Genomic DNA, 11,895 nt, shown 5'->3' on the forward strand with positions numbered 1-11,895 from the left:
TGGCGCAAACAATCAGCTCCTAATGATCTACCCGCTGCGACAAACCGATCTTGTGATTGGCTGAGCGCTGCGTAGAATGCCTCTGAGCAAGCGTCTCACAAGCTCCCAGCTAATCACAATACGTAACGTTATCATTTCAGGCAGATTATCCAACACTTACAGGCAAAATAGTCGTCGATGCGATGGATGTTACACTGCCCGATAGCGCTTTCCCTAATACACAGCAATATAGCAGAACATGTAATATGATGTAGTGGGTTCTGCGTCTTCAAGTGCGAGTGCGCCAGCCCAGAATGCATTGCAGCGACTCCCGGCTGACCACACACAGTTTCAGGGACGGCGTAGTCAAATCTTTCCAGACTAACCCCAGAATCGTCTCCTGTCCTCACATTAAAACGTTGTATTATCTGTCTGGCACACGGGTGAGCAGTGAGAACAAATAACTTGGTCAGGGGAAAGCGCACCAAGGGTGGGTAATAAACTGCCCATGAGTAATTGTCCTACTCTACAGAGAATGCAGCAGTAGATTAAAATTGAACAGGACTCATTATTAAGGTGCGTTCTCCTACGACCGCCGCCAGCCCTGCTAGAGCACTGTACAACGGATCGATCTCTTAGACGGCAGCCAGTTGTTAAATACCAAAAATCAGGACTCAAATCATTTGGATACATTTGATGCTTAAAGCCTAATTCGGACAGACATTGGCTGCGCTGGTTTGCCGTATACCGATGACCTAGTGCGCGCTGTGTATGGTATTACGATGGGGTACAGAAAACAAAGGGGAGTTTTATTGTACGTTCCACCCTCCGGGTCCCCCAATATATAGACCAGAAATCCTGAGACTGTCGGCAAAGCCGCGTACATCTGTCAGTCGTCGCCTCTGCTTAGGGCGACTCATTTCTGCAGACGCAGGAACAAATAACCGAGAGACAAAGAAGCTTTTGTTTAGAATCATATTTACAAAAAATGGTTTTATTCACACAGTAATAACCTGATTTTCATATTTTTTTATATAAATCCATTTTTTTCCATCAGTTATTAAAAATGACACCATCCAGCGTAGCTTTCATGCGTCACGTGCGGGTCGCCTCAGTCACCGGAGTGTCTCATTTTTATTCCACATTTCTATAAATAAAATAAAAAAAAATCCCACTTCTACTAGTGCGGAAAAAAATAATATAACCAAGCAGGTACCACAGTTACACCGGATATCGTGGGCTCAGACAGATCTCCAAGGAAAAAACGTCTTGTAATTGTAGCTTGTCCGTAAACTTCTGCGCCATTTGTGGACCCTGAACACAGAGGAGCGGCCGCTGCGTTTCGCAAACTGAAGCGCTGGAGCCCCCCGAGTGAATGTAACAGGCTATTTTAGTGTGATTAACAGTCTCCGGATGTGACCCTTCCTGTTTAGTTTGCACTTTCGTAGAAATAGCGCAGCGCCCATTGACCGATTCGTGACCATCCTTATACCATGTTGTTACTTTCGCCAGCTTTGTCTGCGAGCTAGAAGGAAAAACAGAGAGGTTACACGGTAAACGGAGGACAAGGATGGCCGATAAGTCACCGTCAGCGCCCGGCATTCCCAAAGCAACGGTCTATGAAACTACAGCGCTTACTAAGTACATAAGACGTTATCGGGTATTATGCTGGATGCAGGTTACGGTAATGAGGACGGATGGCGCGCACAGACCTCCCATGCAGATATTAGAGAGATAAAGACAAGGACTGACCATGACGGTGGAAATCCGGATCAGCCTATGTGGGCTTTAAACAACAACAACAAAAAAAAGGTTCTTTGTAAATGTCACTCAGCGAGGAGCGTCAGCAGGCTGCGTATACGTAAGAACAATGGCCTCCGCATAATCGCCCTGTAGGTCTGTCATTTCATTTACATCTCGTTAGGGGAAGGTTTTATCATTGTAGCACATTTCTCTGGCGTATATATTTCTGCTGTCGCCCAATAAGAGAACACACAAATGAGCGCAGTATAGAGGCGAGGAGCTCGCAGGGCTGACAGCTTTTCTTTTTCACTGACATAAATGGAAACAAGGACTAACACCCACAGCTCTAACGACCGACAAGGATGATGGTCGCGATGGTCAAGACCATCGCGACCATCGGGGCTTACGACGAGACCCTAAGGTAGGGTCTCGTCAACCTTAAGCCCCAGGGAGCTTCCTGCTCTGATCGAGCAGGAAGCTCCTCACTGACATCACTGATGATGTCAGTGGGGCCGCCCCCAAACGGCAAGCATTCCTACTGGAACGCCTCAGTTTGGGCAGGCACGCCCAGCAAACGGGGCGAGCTGTCACTCAACATTGACAGCTCGCCCCAGTCTGCAACGAGACCCCTAACGACGGAGCACCTGTCGTTAGCCGGGTCTCGCGCATACGCACGACAGAGCCGGCTCCGTCGTGCGCATGCGCTGTGGGGCAACATCGAGCGCTCACGACCGACTCTGAACGAGCTCCTAAGTGACACCAAGCTGTGATCTTTATGTCATTATAACTGCAGCCTCCAGATTTCTCCTCGCCTGTATCTCTGTCTGGGGAGGAACAAGTATGGATTCTGCACCCTAACCGACGTCCTCTCCCAGTCACGGGGGAAGGGTAACGCATCTATAATGCCTTGTCTGGCCATTAGCACAATGTGTTACTGAACCTCCGATCAGTGCTGCAGACTCGTCCTGTTACAGAGAATGGGGAGAGGCGCCACCTGGTGGCAGCTTCTGTAATGACTTCCTAGAACACTGCTCCCTCTGGGCAGGCGAAAAAATTATTAAAGCTACTTTATGACATATGGGCCCAGGAAAATGTGCATTTGCTCAACCGATTCCTGGGCTTGTAGGTGCACCTGTAAATGTGCGTGGTTAGACCGCCAGCCCTAGCGCAGCCGCTTCTTTCAAACCAGCTCCTCAGATACGTTTTAATGTAGCCATATTTAAGCACTAAAGTGATTGTGAGACCGGGGGCTATTCTTGTTACATGGGGCACTATGGTACATTTTCATTTCAGGTGTTTGAGGTGCTCCTTTCCCATATAAACTGTGTCCTACTGGAAGTATAGAATGAGGCCTCCTCTCCAAAACCTCTGTGAACATAAAAAGACTGTGCACCCACCAGGAGTACAGGGACCATCACCCTAAAGGCACCTCTCTACTCTTCAATCTTATGTACATAGCCCTGTACCGCAAAAGGCAACCTTCTCTGGGTATCCGGGTACATAAGGAGGTGCCATGCATGTCCGGTTTGGTGACGGAGGACGCGGATCAGACCCCCCCTTTTATTTCTCCCATAAAAAAGTTCAAAAATAGGGTAACAACGCCCCTCCACTGGCACTGCGAGACGCACGCAGTAGCGCTAAGTCCCAAACACCAGATTAAGTAACCTCTTCATTTCTGTCTATACAGGAAACCCCCTTGCGGACCCTGTTCTGCCTCCCCACTGGGCACTATACACCCCCGGGCACTATACACATCCCCGCGGCACTATACACATCCCCGCGGCACTATACACACCCCCGGGCACTATACACATCCCCGCGGCACTATACACACCCCAGGGCACTACACACACCCCAGGGCACTACACACACCCCAGGGCACTATACACACCCCAGGAGAGGGGCTGCTGAGGAGTTAGAGGCTGTAACGAGCAGTTAGTACAACGAATGTTTCCACTTCTATAACAACCTGATGTGACATTGTCCCTTGTATCTAGTGATATTTATAAATAGTTTCCGCAGGATTGTACTTCTTATAACGCCTCTGGCTCTCTCTGGGCGGTAAGATCAGGTCCTTACCGAGCTTATTCCAGGTAAATTGAGGATAGATCCTAAGACGGGGACTCTCCGTATGAAGCCGATCACCACTGGGAAGAACCCCCTGGAAAAACAAATAAGAACGAATTAGTGATTTGCATATCCCTACCCAGAATCCTCGGCTTCGCCCATAACTCCTTGGTTCTGTGGGTTTTTTTCTAACTAGATCAGAAGAATTAGGTGTAGAAACTCTGCTACAGATAAACGGGGCCACAGGCCGCAGCAGGACACACTGGGGGTAGGGACCTCGTCCTGCACCAAATATGCAGCCATTACATAGATCATTGTTCCTAAATCACCAATATACGCTGGACGTATAGCATTTACGTGTCACCAAGATCAATGGAGACCAACATCCAGAACATGTATGAATATGAAGAACAGTAACTCTCTAACAGATAATAACCTTTAGGGTTAAATAGCACCTCCGCCCCCGTATGTAGTAAGATCGCTCTCTGGTATAGAGATGGGCTGCGAGGATGGGATCTCCGTAAGACATTATCCTGAGAGGTTGCAGAGTATAAGGCAACAGTCTCCCTGTGTCCTCTCCCCGAACAGTCACTAACCCAGAAGTAACCAAGCAGCCATTACACTGATCTCACAGCCCTTCCATGCACTGGATTATTATCAGGAGACCGCACAGCGCAGGGTCAGAGCATATAAACCAAAAAGTAAGGTGGTTGCTCATATCAGCTTAATAACATAGCACAGGTGCTTGTAAAGGGCGGGGTTTACACCGAACACAGAAAAAAGGGATTCGCGCCCTCCAGCACACTGTAGCAAATTCAACAAAATAACACTTAAATCCTACATGATAATAGAGATTCAGAGGTATTAGTTACATAGATTTGCAAATATATGAATAAGCGCCAGGCCATCGTCAAGGCTCCTCTTATACTGGCGTCCCTAACATTAAGGGGTTCACGTCCGAGAAGCAATGTACCCAAAAAATTTCCAGCCAAGGACCATCCCCAGGGCATCACACAAAAAGGGGAAAAAAGGTGATAGTGAAGTGTAAAGTATAGATGTGTAAGGATAAATCAATAAGTGTTAATGAAATGAGAAAGAATTATGTAGCAATAATTATTTTGGGGTGAGCGTTTGGGAGTGGGGCCCCCGGGGGTGTTCTGACTGGACCTGTCTCATGGCATCACCACTTAATTCACATAGAATACTTTTATCACTTCTCTATTTGTTTGTATATTATTTATGTCATTTTAATGCTTTCTCATTTCATTAACACTTATTGATTTATCCTTACACATCTATCCTTTACACTTCACTATCACTTTTTTTTCCTCTTTTCGTGTGATGCCCTGGGGATGGTCCTTGGCTAGAATTTTTTGGGGTACATTGCTTCTCGGACGTGAACCCCTTAATGTTAGGGATGCCAGTATAGAGGAGCCTTGACGCTGGCCTGGCGCTTATTCATATATTTGCAAATCTATGTAATTAATACCTCTGAATCTCTATTATCATGTAGGATTTAAGTATTTTTTGTTGATTTTGCTTCAGTGTGCTGGAGGGCAAATCCCTTTTTTCTGTGTAGAGCATATAAACCACACAGTAATAAGAAGTAACCAAGCAGCCATCACACTGATCTCACAGCCCTTCCACGTCTGTGCACTGGATTATCAGGAGACCGCACAGCGCAGGGTCAGAGCATATAAACCACACAGTAATAAGAAGTCGGTTCCCATCCTGTTCCCTCCTGAGTGTTACCTGAACAGCAGAAAGAAGCCATAAATCTCCAGGACCATCCCGATGAGCGGCCAGCCGATCAGGACCACCAATACGCCCCCCAAGAAGAACGCTGTGGCTTTTACTTTGTGTTTCTGGAAGAAGAAGCGGAAAGTTCGCTCCAGTCCGATGACGAACGCCAAACCGGCCACAAACAGGACCTAGAAGAAAGAAACATCCCACTAAGTCAGATCAAAACACTACAAGGAAATAAGTGCTTCCGACCACTGGGTGCCTTCATGGGAGGAATGGTGCCCTCTGCTTAGCTGTCCCCGTGGCAACCGAGAAATGACGATTATATAGCTGCAGGGGTGGCCGACTGTCCGCTTGGCCATTAGACGTGGTCGGGGTGAAGATATCAGGCACCTCCCGACCACCATTCAGGCCACAGATGAGACTGTCCCTCAATGTGCAAAAGTATAAAAAACAACAGACAAAAGGAATCACTCCCTGCACCGCACTCATTTCCAGGTACCAGAACCAGCATGGGCAGAGCCGAGGGTCCTGGGGGAGAAGACGGCCCTGTTTCTGTACAATGCCTCCAATGATGTGTCCCCCTTATTCAGATGGAGAAAGCAGGTTCTCTGCAAGGAAGGGGCAATGGCAGAGCATGTGATCACTAGTCTGTGTAGCTGTGCGGTGATTATCTCAGCCTCACACTGGAGACCTCTTATAGATCGCACACGTCCTGCGCACACTCACGTTTCCTATGGCGAGCAGAGCCTTGTCAAAGAAGAGCAGCATGCCGAAGAACAGGAAGAAGACGCCGAAACCAGTCAGGCCCATCCCGATCTCTGAGGAGAGGGAGAGAGAATGGAGTTATAACCAGGACTCAGGACATAATACAGGCGGAGCGCCAGAGGTATCTGATCTTATAATACAGGAGGAGCGCCAGAGGTATCTGATCTTATAATACAGGAGGAGCGCCAGAGGTATCTGATCCTATAATACAGGCGGAGCGCCAGAGGTATCTGATCTTATAATACAGGAGGAGCGCCAGAGGTATCTGATCTTATAATACAGGAGGAGCGCCAGAGGTATCTGATCCTATAATACTGGAGGAGCGCCAGAGGTATCTGATCTTATAATACAGGAGGAGCGCCAGGAGGTATCTGATCTTATAATACAGGAGGAGCGCCAGAGGTATCTGATCTTATAATACAGGAGGAGCGCCAGGAGGTATCTGATCTTATAATACAGGAGGAGCGCCAGGAGGTATCTGATCTTATAATACAGGAGGAGCGCCAGAGGTATCTGATCTTATAATACAGGAGGAGCACCAGAGGTATCTGTTCTATAATACAGGATTAGAGCTGCGCGGTATCGGTGACCTTATAATGTATTACGGAGTGGCGACACTGATAACCATGGTCTGCGGAATAGTAAGAAAAGGAGAGTTATGGGAAAACTTACCCTTGTTAACTCTTTCTTCGAAGTCCACAGGGAGACAATGGGGTGTAGATGGGACCTGGAGGACCGTACACCAACAGCAAAGCTTACCAATCCAAGGATGCTCCAGTCCTTCCCCCTATACCCCGCCCACAGCCTGAGGGCAACTCAGTTATGTTAACAAGCCCGAGGAAGAAGCAGGATAGGAGAGAAGGAAGACTGGTACACTGAGGAATCACACTCTCACACAGAGAAGGAAACAAGGGACCAAGAGAAGAAAATCCATAGAAGCCAGGTGCGTCAGGGCGGGTGCCCTGTGGACCCTATGGACTTTGAAGAAAGAGTTAACAAGGGTAAGTTTTAAAATAACGCTCCTTTTCTTCTTCAGGGTCCATAGGGCTCCACAGGGAGACAATGGGGATGTCCCAAAGCAGTTGTTCAAGGGCGGGAATGCTCCTGAGCTGAGAGGAGAACCCTACATCCGAAGGAAGCATCCTGAGAGGCAAATGTATAAAAGGCATAAAACCTAAGAAAGGCGTGGACAGAAGACCACGTGGTCACCTTGCATACCTGTTTAGCAGAGACACCACGCCGGCCTGCCCACGAGGAACCCACAGACCGAGTAAAATGAGCAGATACTGTAGCCGGCACAGGAAGGCCAGTCTGCGTGTAAGTCTGTGAGATAGTCATGCGAAGCCATCTGGCCAGAGCTGGCCATTCCTTCTTGTGGAATTCATATAGGACAAAGAGAGGGGCCGATTTCCTGATGGAAGTAGTATGGTCCATGTAGATCTTCAGGGCACAGACCACATCCAGAGACTCTTCACCTGCCGAGAGGTCTGGTGATTGAAAGGCCGGAACCACAATTTCCTCATTTAGATGGAAACAAGAAACCGCCTTGGGAAAGAAGCCCGGGCTCGTTCTAAGAACATCACTGTCCTGATGAAAGATTAAAAAAGAGGGAGCAACATAAAAGCGCCCCTAAATCAGATACCCTACTGGCAGATGCTATAGCCAGAAGAAACAGTCTTCGCAGTGAGCCACTTGACATCCACTGATTCTAGGGGTTCGAATGGAGGTTCCTGAAGTGTGTGGAGCACCACTGACAAATCACATGGAGCCACAGGAGGGACAAAGGGAGGTTGTATACGTAGAACACTTTGCATGAAGGTGTGAACATCTAATAGAGGAGGAATTCTGGGTTGGAGCCAGATGGACAAAGCAGAGACATGTACTTTCAGAGATGCTAGGCGGAGGCCTAGATCCAATCCGGCCTGAAGAAAGGAAAGTATTCTAGAAACCTTAAAAACTTGGAGGGTCACAGTTTCTAGGAATATTCAATCTAGAGGGGGGCTCCTGCGTCTCCTGCCTCCTCAGATGATACATCAGAATCTGATAGCTGGGTGGGCTGGGAAGAGAACACAGCACGCTTAGTAGGTTTACTAGGTCTCCCATTTGCAGAAAAGCTGTATAAATATCCGCCAAACTGAGGTAGAAAGTACATCTACCCATAGGGGAGGCAAAGGATGTGCAGGGAGCACCTGCTGAGGCCGTCCCATAGGGGGAGCTACCACGGGGACCACTAGGTGGCCCGCAATTTTTGCAGCACCTGTGAAAAGGTAAGACAGGGTGGGTCCTGAGGAGAGGATACCAGGGCTGAAGAGCCTGGGCAGGTTTAACATGTTGCACAAAGACCATCTAGAATGAGGACCTCTAGAGCTAAGCCCGCTGAGCAGGACTTACAAGACACCAGAGTGGGGGCAGCAGGCTGCTTGTTATTCTTTCCTCTGCCAGACATGGCTGCAAGAATATTATAACGCACAATCTGACACAGTGCAGTGAGCAACCCAGATGTATGTGTAATAGCGCAACCGCTCTATATAGCATGCGATAGCTCTCACAAATATAGGGAGATGTGAGGTACAATGAACCCCCTATATCTTAACATGCCAGAGTTACAGTAGAATAAAGGGACAGGTATAAGCTGACAGTACAGAAAATAGAGATCAGCGCTAGCACAAGTCACATACAAACGCAGAAAGGAAAAAAAAACTATTTGGCTGCCGTGGGCACTAAAATCAACTACACAGACCGCAGTGACTGGTAGGATATAGCGCTGTATAACCTGGCCCTTGGGAGAGGTATACTGGGGGACTGGACCCAGCGTTCCCGGAGATCTGCTTGCAGAAAATGGCTGCCGCGAGTCTCAGAGGGGGCGGAGGGTGAGGGAGGAGCAGCAACACTGCAGTGGAATGTCGCCCTGAGCTGGGGGAGGGACTGTAGGGAGAGCGCCTTTTCCCCTTATTGACCTTATCCACCGGGTCCCCTGGCCTCTAAAATATGCCGTGTGCCAGTGATCTATATGGCCTGGTGGTCTACTGGAGTCCTGGGGGACCCAGTGTCCACATCAGCACTTCTGGTCTGTCTCCTGAGACCGGAGGTAAGACTGCATAAAGATGCAGGTCCCTGCAAGTGGGGATCCGCCTTTTGCCTGTCCCCTGGATTCCGGGCTGCAGTCTGGGGAGCCTGCTAGCTAGTCCCCCTCAGTGCCCGCTGGGCGTACCTAGCTGAGGGCTGGTGTCACGGTGCCACGGAGGGGTGATGGAGCAGCAGTGCAGACGTCCAAGGGACGGTCTCGCGCTGGTTCTCAGAAGTAAAAGAACTGTAAATTAAAAAATAAACTTGTTAAAAGCACTGTAAGCACTGTTAAAAATGGTGACCCAGCTCCTGCCGGAGACCGACGAAACGGAGTTGCCCACAGGCTGTGGGCGGGAATAGGGGGAATCCTGGGATTGAAAAGCTTTGCTGTTGGTGTCCGGTCCTCCAGGTCCCACCTACACCCCACTGTCTCCCCTTTGGAGCCCTATGGCCCCTGAAAAGGAAACCAAGGTTTGCAGAACAGCACGGTAGAAGATAACAGGGAGGAGATGGTAAAGCTTTGTGGGCATTTATTGCTCTGCAGAGGGTCACATGGAATTTCTACTCCGCACAGGCATGTTATGTGTGCCCCATCTATGTGCTGACACAATCTGAGCAATGTAATATAAAGCTACACGCACAATTACCACATGTAATAATAACAGTCCCCATGTCGCTCAATCATATGAATAACTTCATTATAATTAACACCTTTTTTCATTTTTTAAAGAAATGATTATAATGAAGGAGGTTGGACAGAAATGGGCCCTCTGCGCACATAGGTGCACTTTTGAATTGCGTGGGCGTTTTCTGATGGCGAGTTTACCAATATTATACCAGAAGACAACCAGAGATGTAAAGGACAAGTGAATATATTACTTTTCAAAGTTTAACAAATCATTCAGTTTAATCTACAAGGCGATGCATTCTGGGACCATTGCTGAGTTGTGTAACTCCCCCAGGGCACACCTGTCCTGTAATCCCAACTTTCTCACCAATGCTGCACGGTACACATCCCCTCTGTATCACGTACATAGCGAGGACACGGTCTGATCCCCTCCTATGTTACACACACATACAGGAGGGATTACAGCGGCCGGCAGAGGAACAACGCAATGCAAAGAAAACAGATTATGAGATGTTAGACTAATACTGTGATAAATAGCAGGACGCAGACATTATATATATATATATATATATATATATATATATATATATATATATATATATATACATATACACACACACAATCTGAATGGTGTAACAATGCACAATCACATAAACACAGAAGCCTGACAGTGGCCACCATCTCCCCAGAGTACAGTCCTGATACAGAAGTGCCCGGATGGCGCAGCATTACAGGGAATATAAAGCACAGGGTAGGGAGCACTGACAGCGATACATCACATGAATAATGCAGGTGCAGCATTGCCACTAATAAGAGGGGAGGGGCAAGTAATGCGCCATCGGTCTCTGCCGCCTGTAGGGCTGGTGCACAGGAGGGGCGACCATCTACCATTGATAGTTTGCTACAGATAGCTGATGGTTTTGGCATCAATGGCAGAGACTTAGCACAGTTGTTTCTTTTCTGGCGCAGAGGGCGCGGTGTGAGCCCCGCCCCTGTCATACCACTCGACCTCTCCCCGCTTAGCTCGCAGCTTAGCTCTGGTGCCGCTCAGCCCACCGTGGCCCTTCAGCGGGGACGCCTATTGGTGATTTCATGCTCCGATGTAATAAAGCCTGGATGGAGGATCATGGATGGGGAACGCTTCGGTGGCCATCCCTAATGCAGTTTGCCCACGCCCCCGGAGCGGAGAGGCGCTGCGACATGAGCCGAGCTTTCCTGCAGACAGACGTCCAGACGGGTTATGGTCAGGCGGTGTCACCGGCACTGGTGGAAGGCGCTGGGGATGGGGAACGCTCCGCTGACACATAGATGACGGTTCCTGCCAGCGTGAGGCGGAGCGCAGCAACAGGAGTGCGTCCAGAACGCGGCTCAGAGCGGCCGATCCTTTGCATATGGCAGCAATCACGGCGCGTTTAATGGACTCTCCATCAGCCCCTATATATAATATACACAGACCACATATCTACATACAGAGGCCGCATACAGTGTGTGTGTGTCATATATATATATATATATATATATTGCGCTGACCATATATAACTTACTCCCTGTAGGGCCTCTCTGTGGCACACACCCTATATACACACATAATACACATTATACACAGGTGGCTCCCTCTCCTTTCCCCCCCCCCCCCCCCCCGACTAGTCTCTGGGGATGATGGCGCCAGGCAGGACTCACTCTGGGTGTCGGTGAGGGAGATCATGGCGGCGGCTGCTCGGGGTCTCCGGGGTCTGCGGGCACCAAACCGGCCGGGAAGCAGCGGCCACGTCTTCCGGAAACACGCAGCGCGGCCCCCGCACCGCCAGCCAATCACAGCACCCCCCGCTCACCGGCCCCCGCACCGCCAGCCAATCACAGCGCGCCCCCCCCCCCCCCCCCCGCGCCAACGTCAGATCAAT

The 11,895-nt window shown here is 49.1% G+C and overlaps 1 protein-coding gene across 1 annotated transcript; it reads right to left on the bottom strand.

Moving 5' to 3' along the window:
• Nucleotides 1–940: 940 nt before the first annotated feature.
• On the bottom strand, nucleotides 941–11,813 carry GOLT1B (golgi transport 1B). Its single transcript, XM_088462944.1, has 5 exons — nucleotides 11,675–11,813; nucleotides 6,262–6,353; nucleotides 5,542–5,720; nucleotides 3,802–3,883; nucleotides 941–1,504 (listed from the first exon to the last, which is right to left on the bottom strand). Exons 1-5 carry the CDS (start codon nucleotides 11,697–11,699, stop codon nucleotides 1,466–1,468), a joined length of 417 nt encoding a protein of 138 aa, XP_088319070.1. The 5' UTR covers nucleotides 11,700–11,813; the 3' UTR covers nucleotides 941–1,465.
• Nucleotides 11,814–11,895: the final 82 nt, after the last annotated feature.

Source organism: Taudactylus pleione, unplaced genomic scaffold, assembly GCF_031769625.1.
Source record: "Taudactylus pleione unplaced genomic scaffold, aTauple2 ptg001296l, whole genome shotgun sequence".
NCBI classification, from domain to species: Eukaryota; Metazoa; Chordata; class Amphibia; order Anura; family Myobatrachidae; genus Taudactylus; species Taudactylus pleione.

Coding starts and splice junctions, on each gene's coding strand:
- GOLT1B (XM_088462944.1), bottom strand. CDS start 11,699: ATGATCTCCCTCACCGACACCCAGA. Junction 6,354..11,674: donor CTCCCTCACCGACACCCAGA/GTGAGTCCTGCC, acceptor CCCTCTCCTCAG/AGATCGGGATGGGCCTGACT. Junction 1,505..3,801: donor ATTTACCTGGAATAAGCTCG/GTAAGGACCTGA, acceptor TTTTCCTTCTAG/CTCGCAGACAAAGCTGGCGA.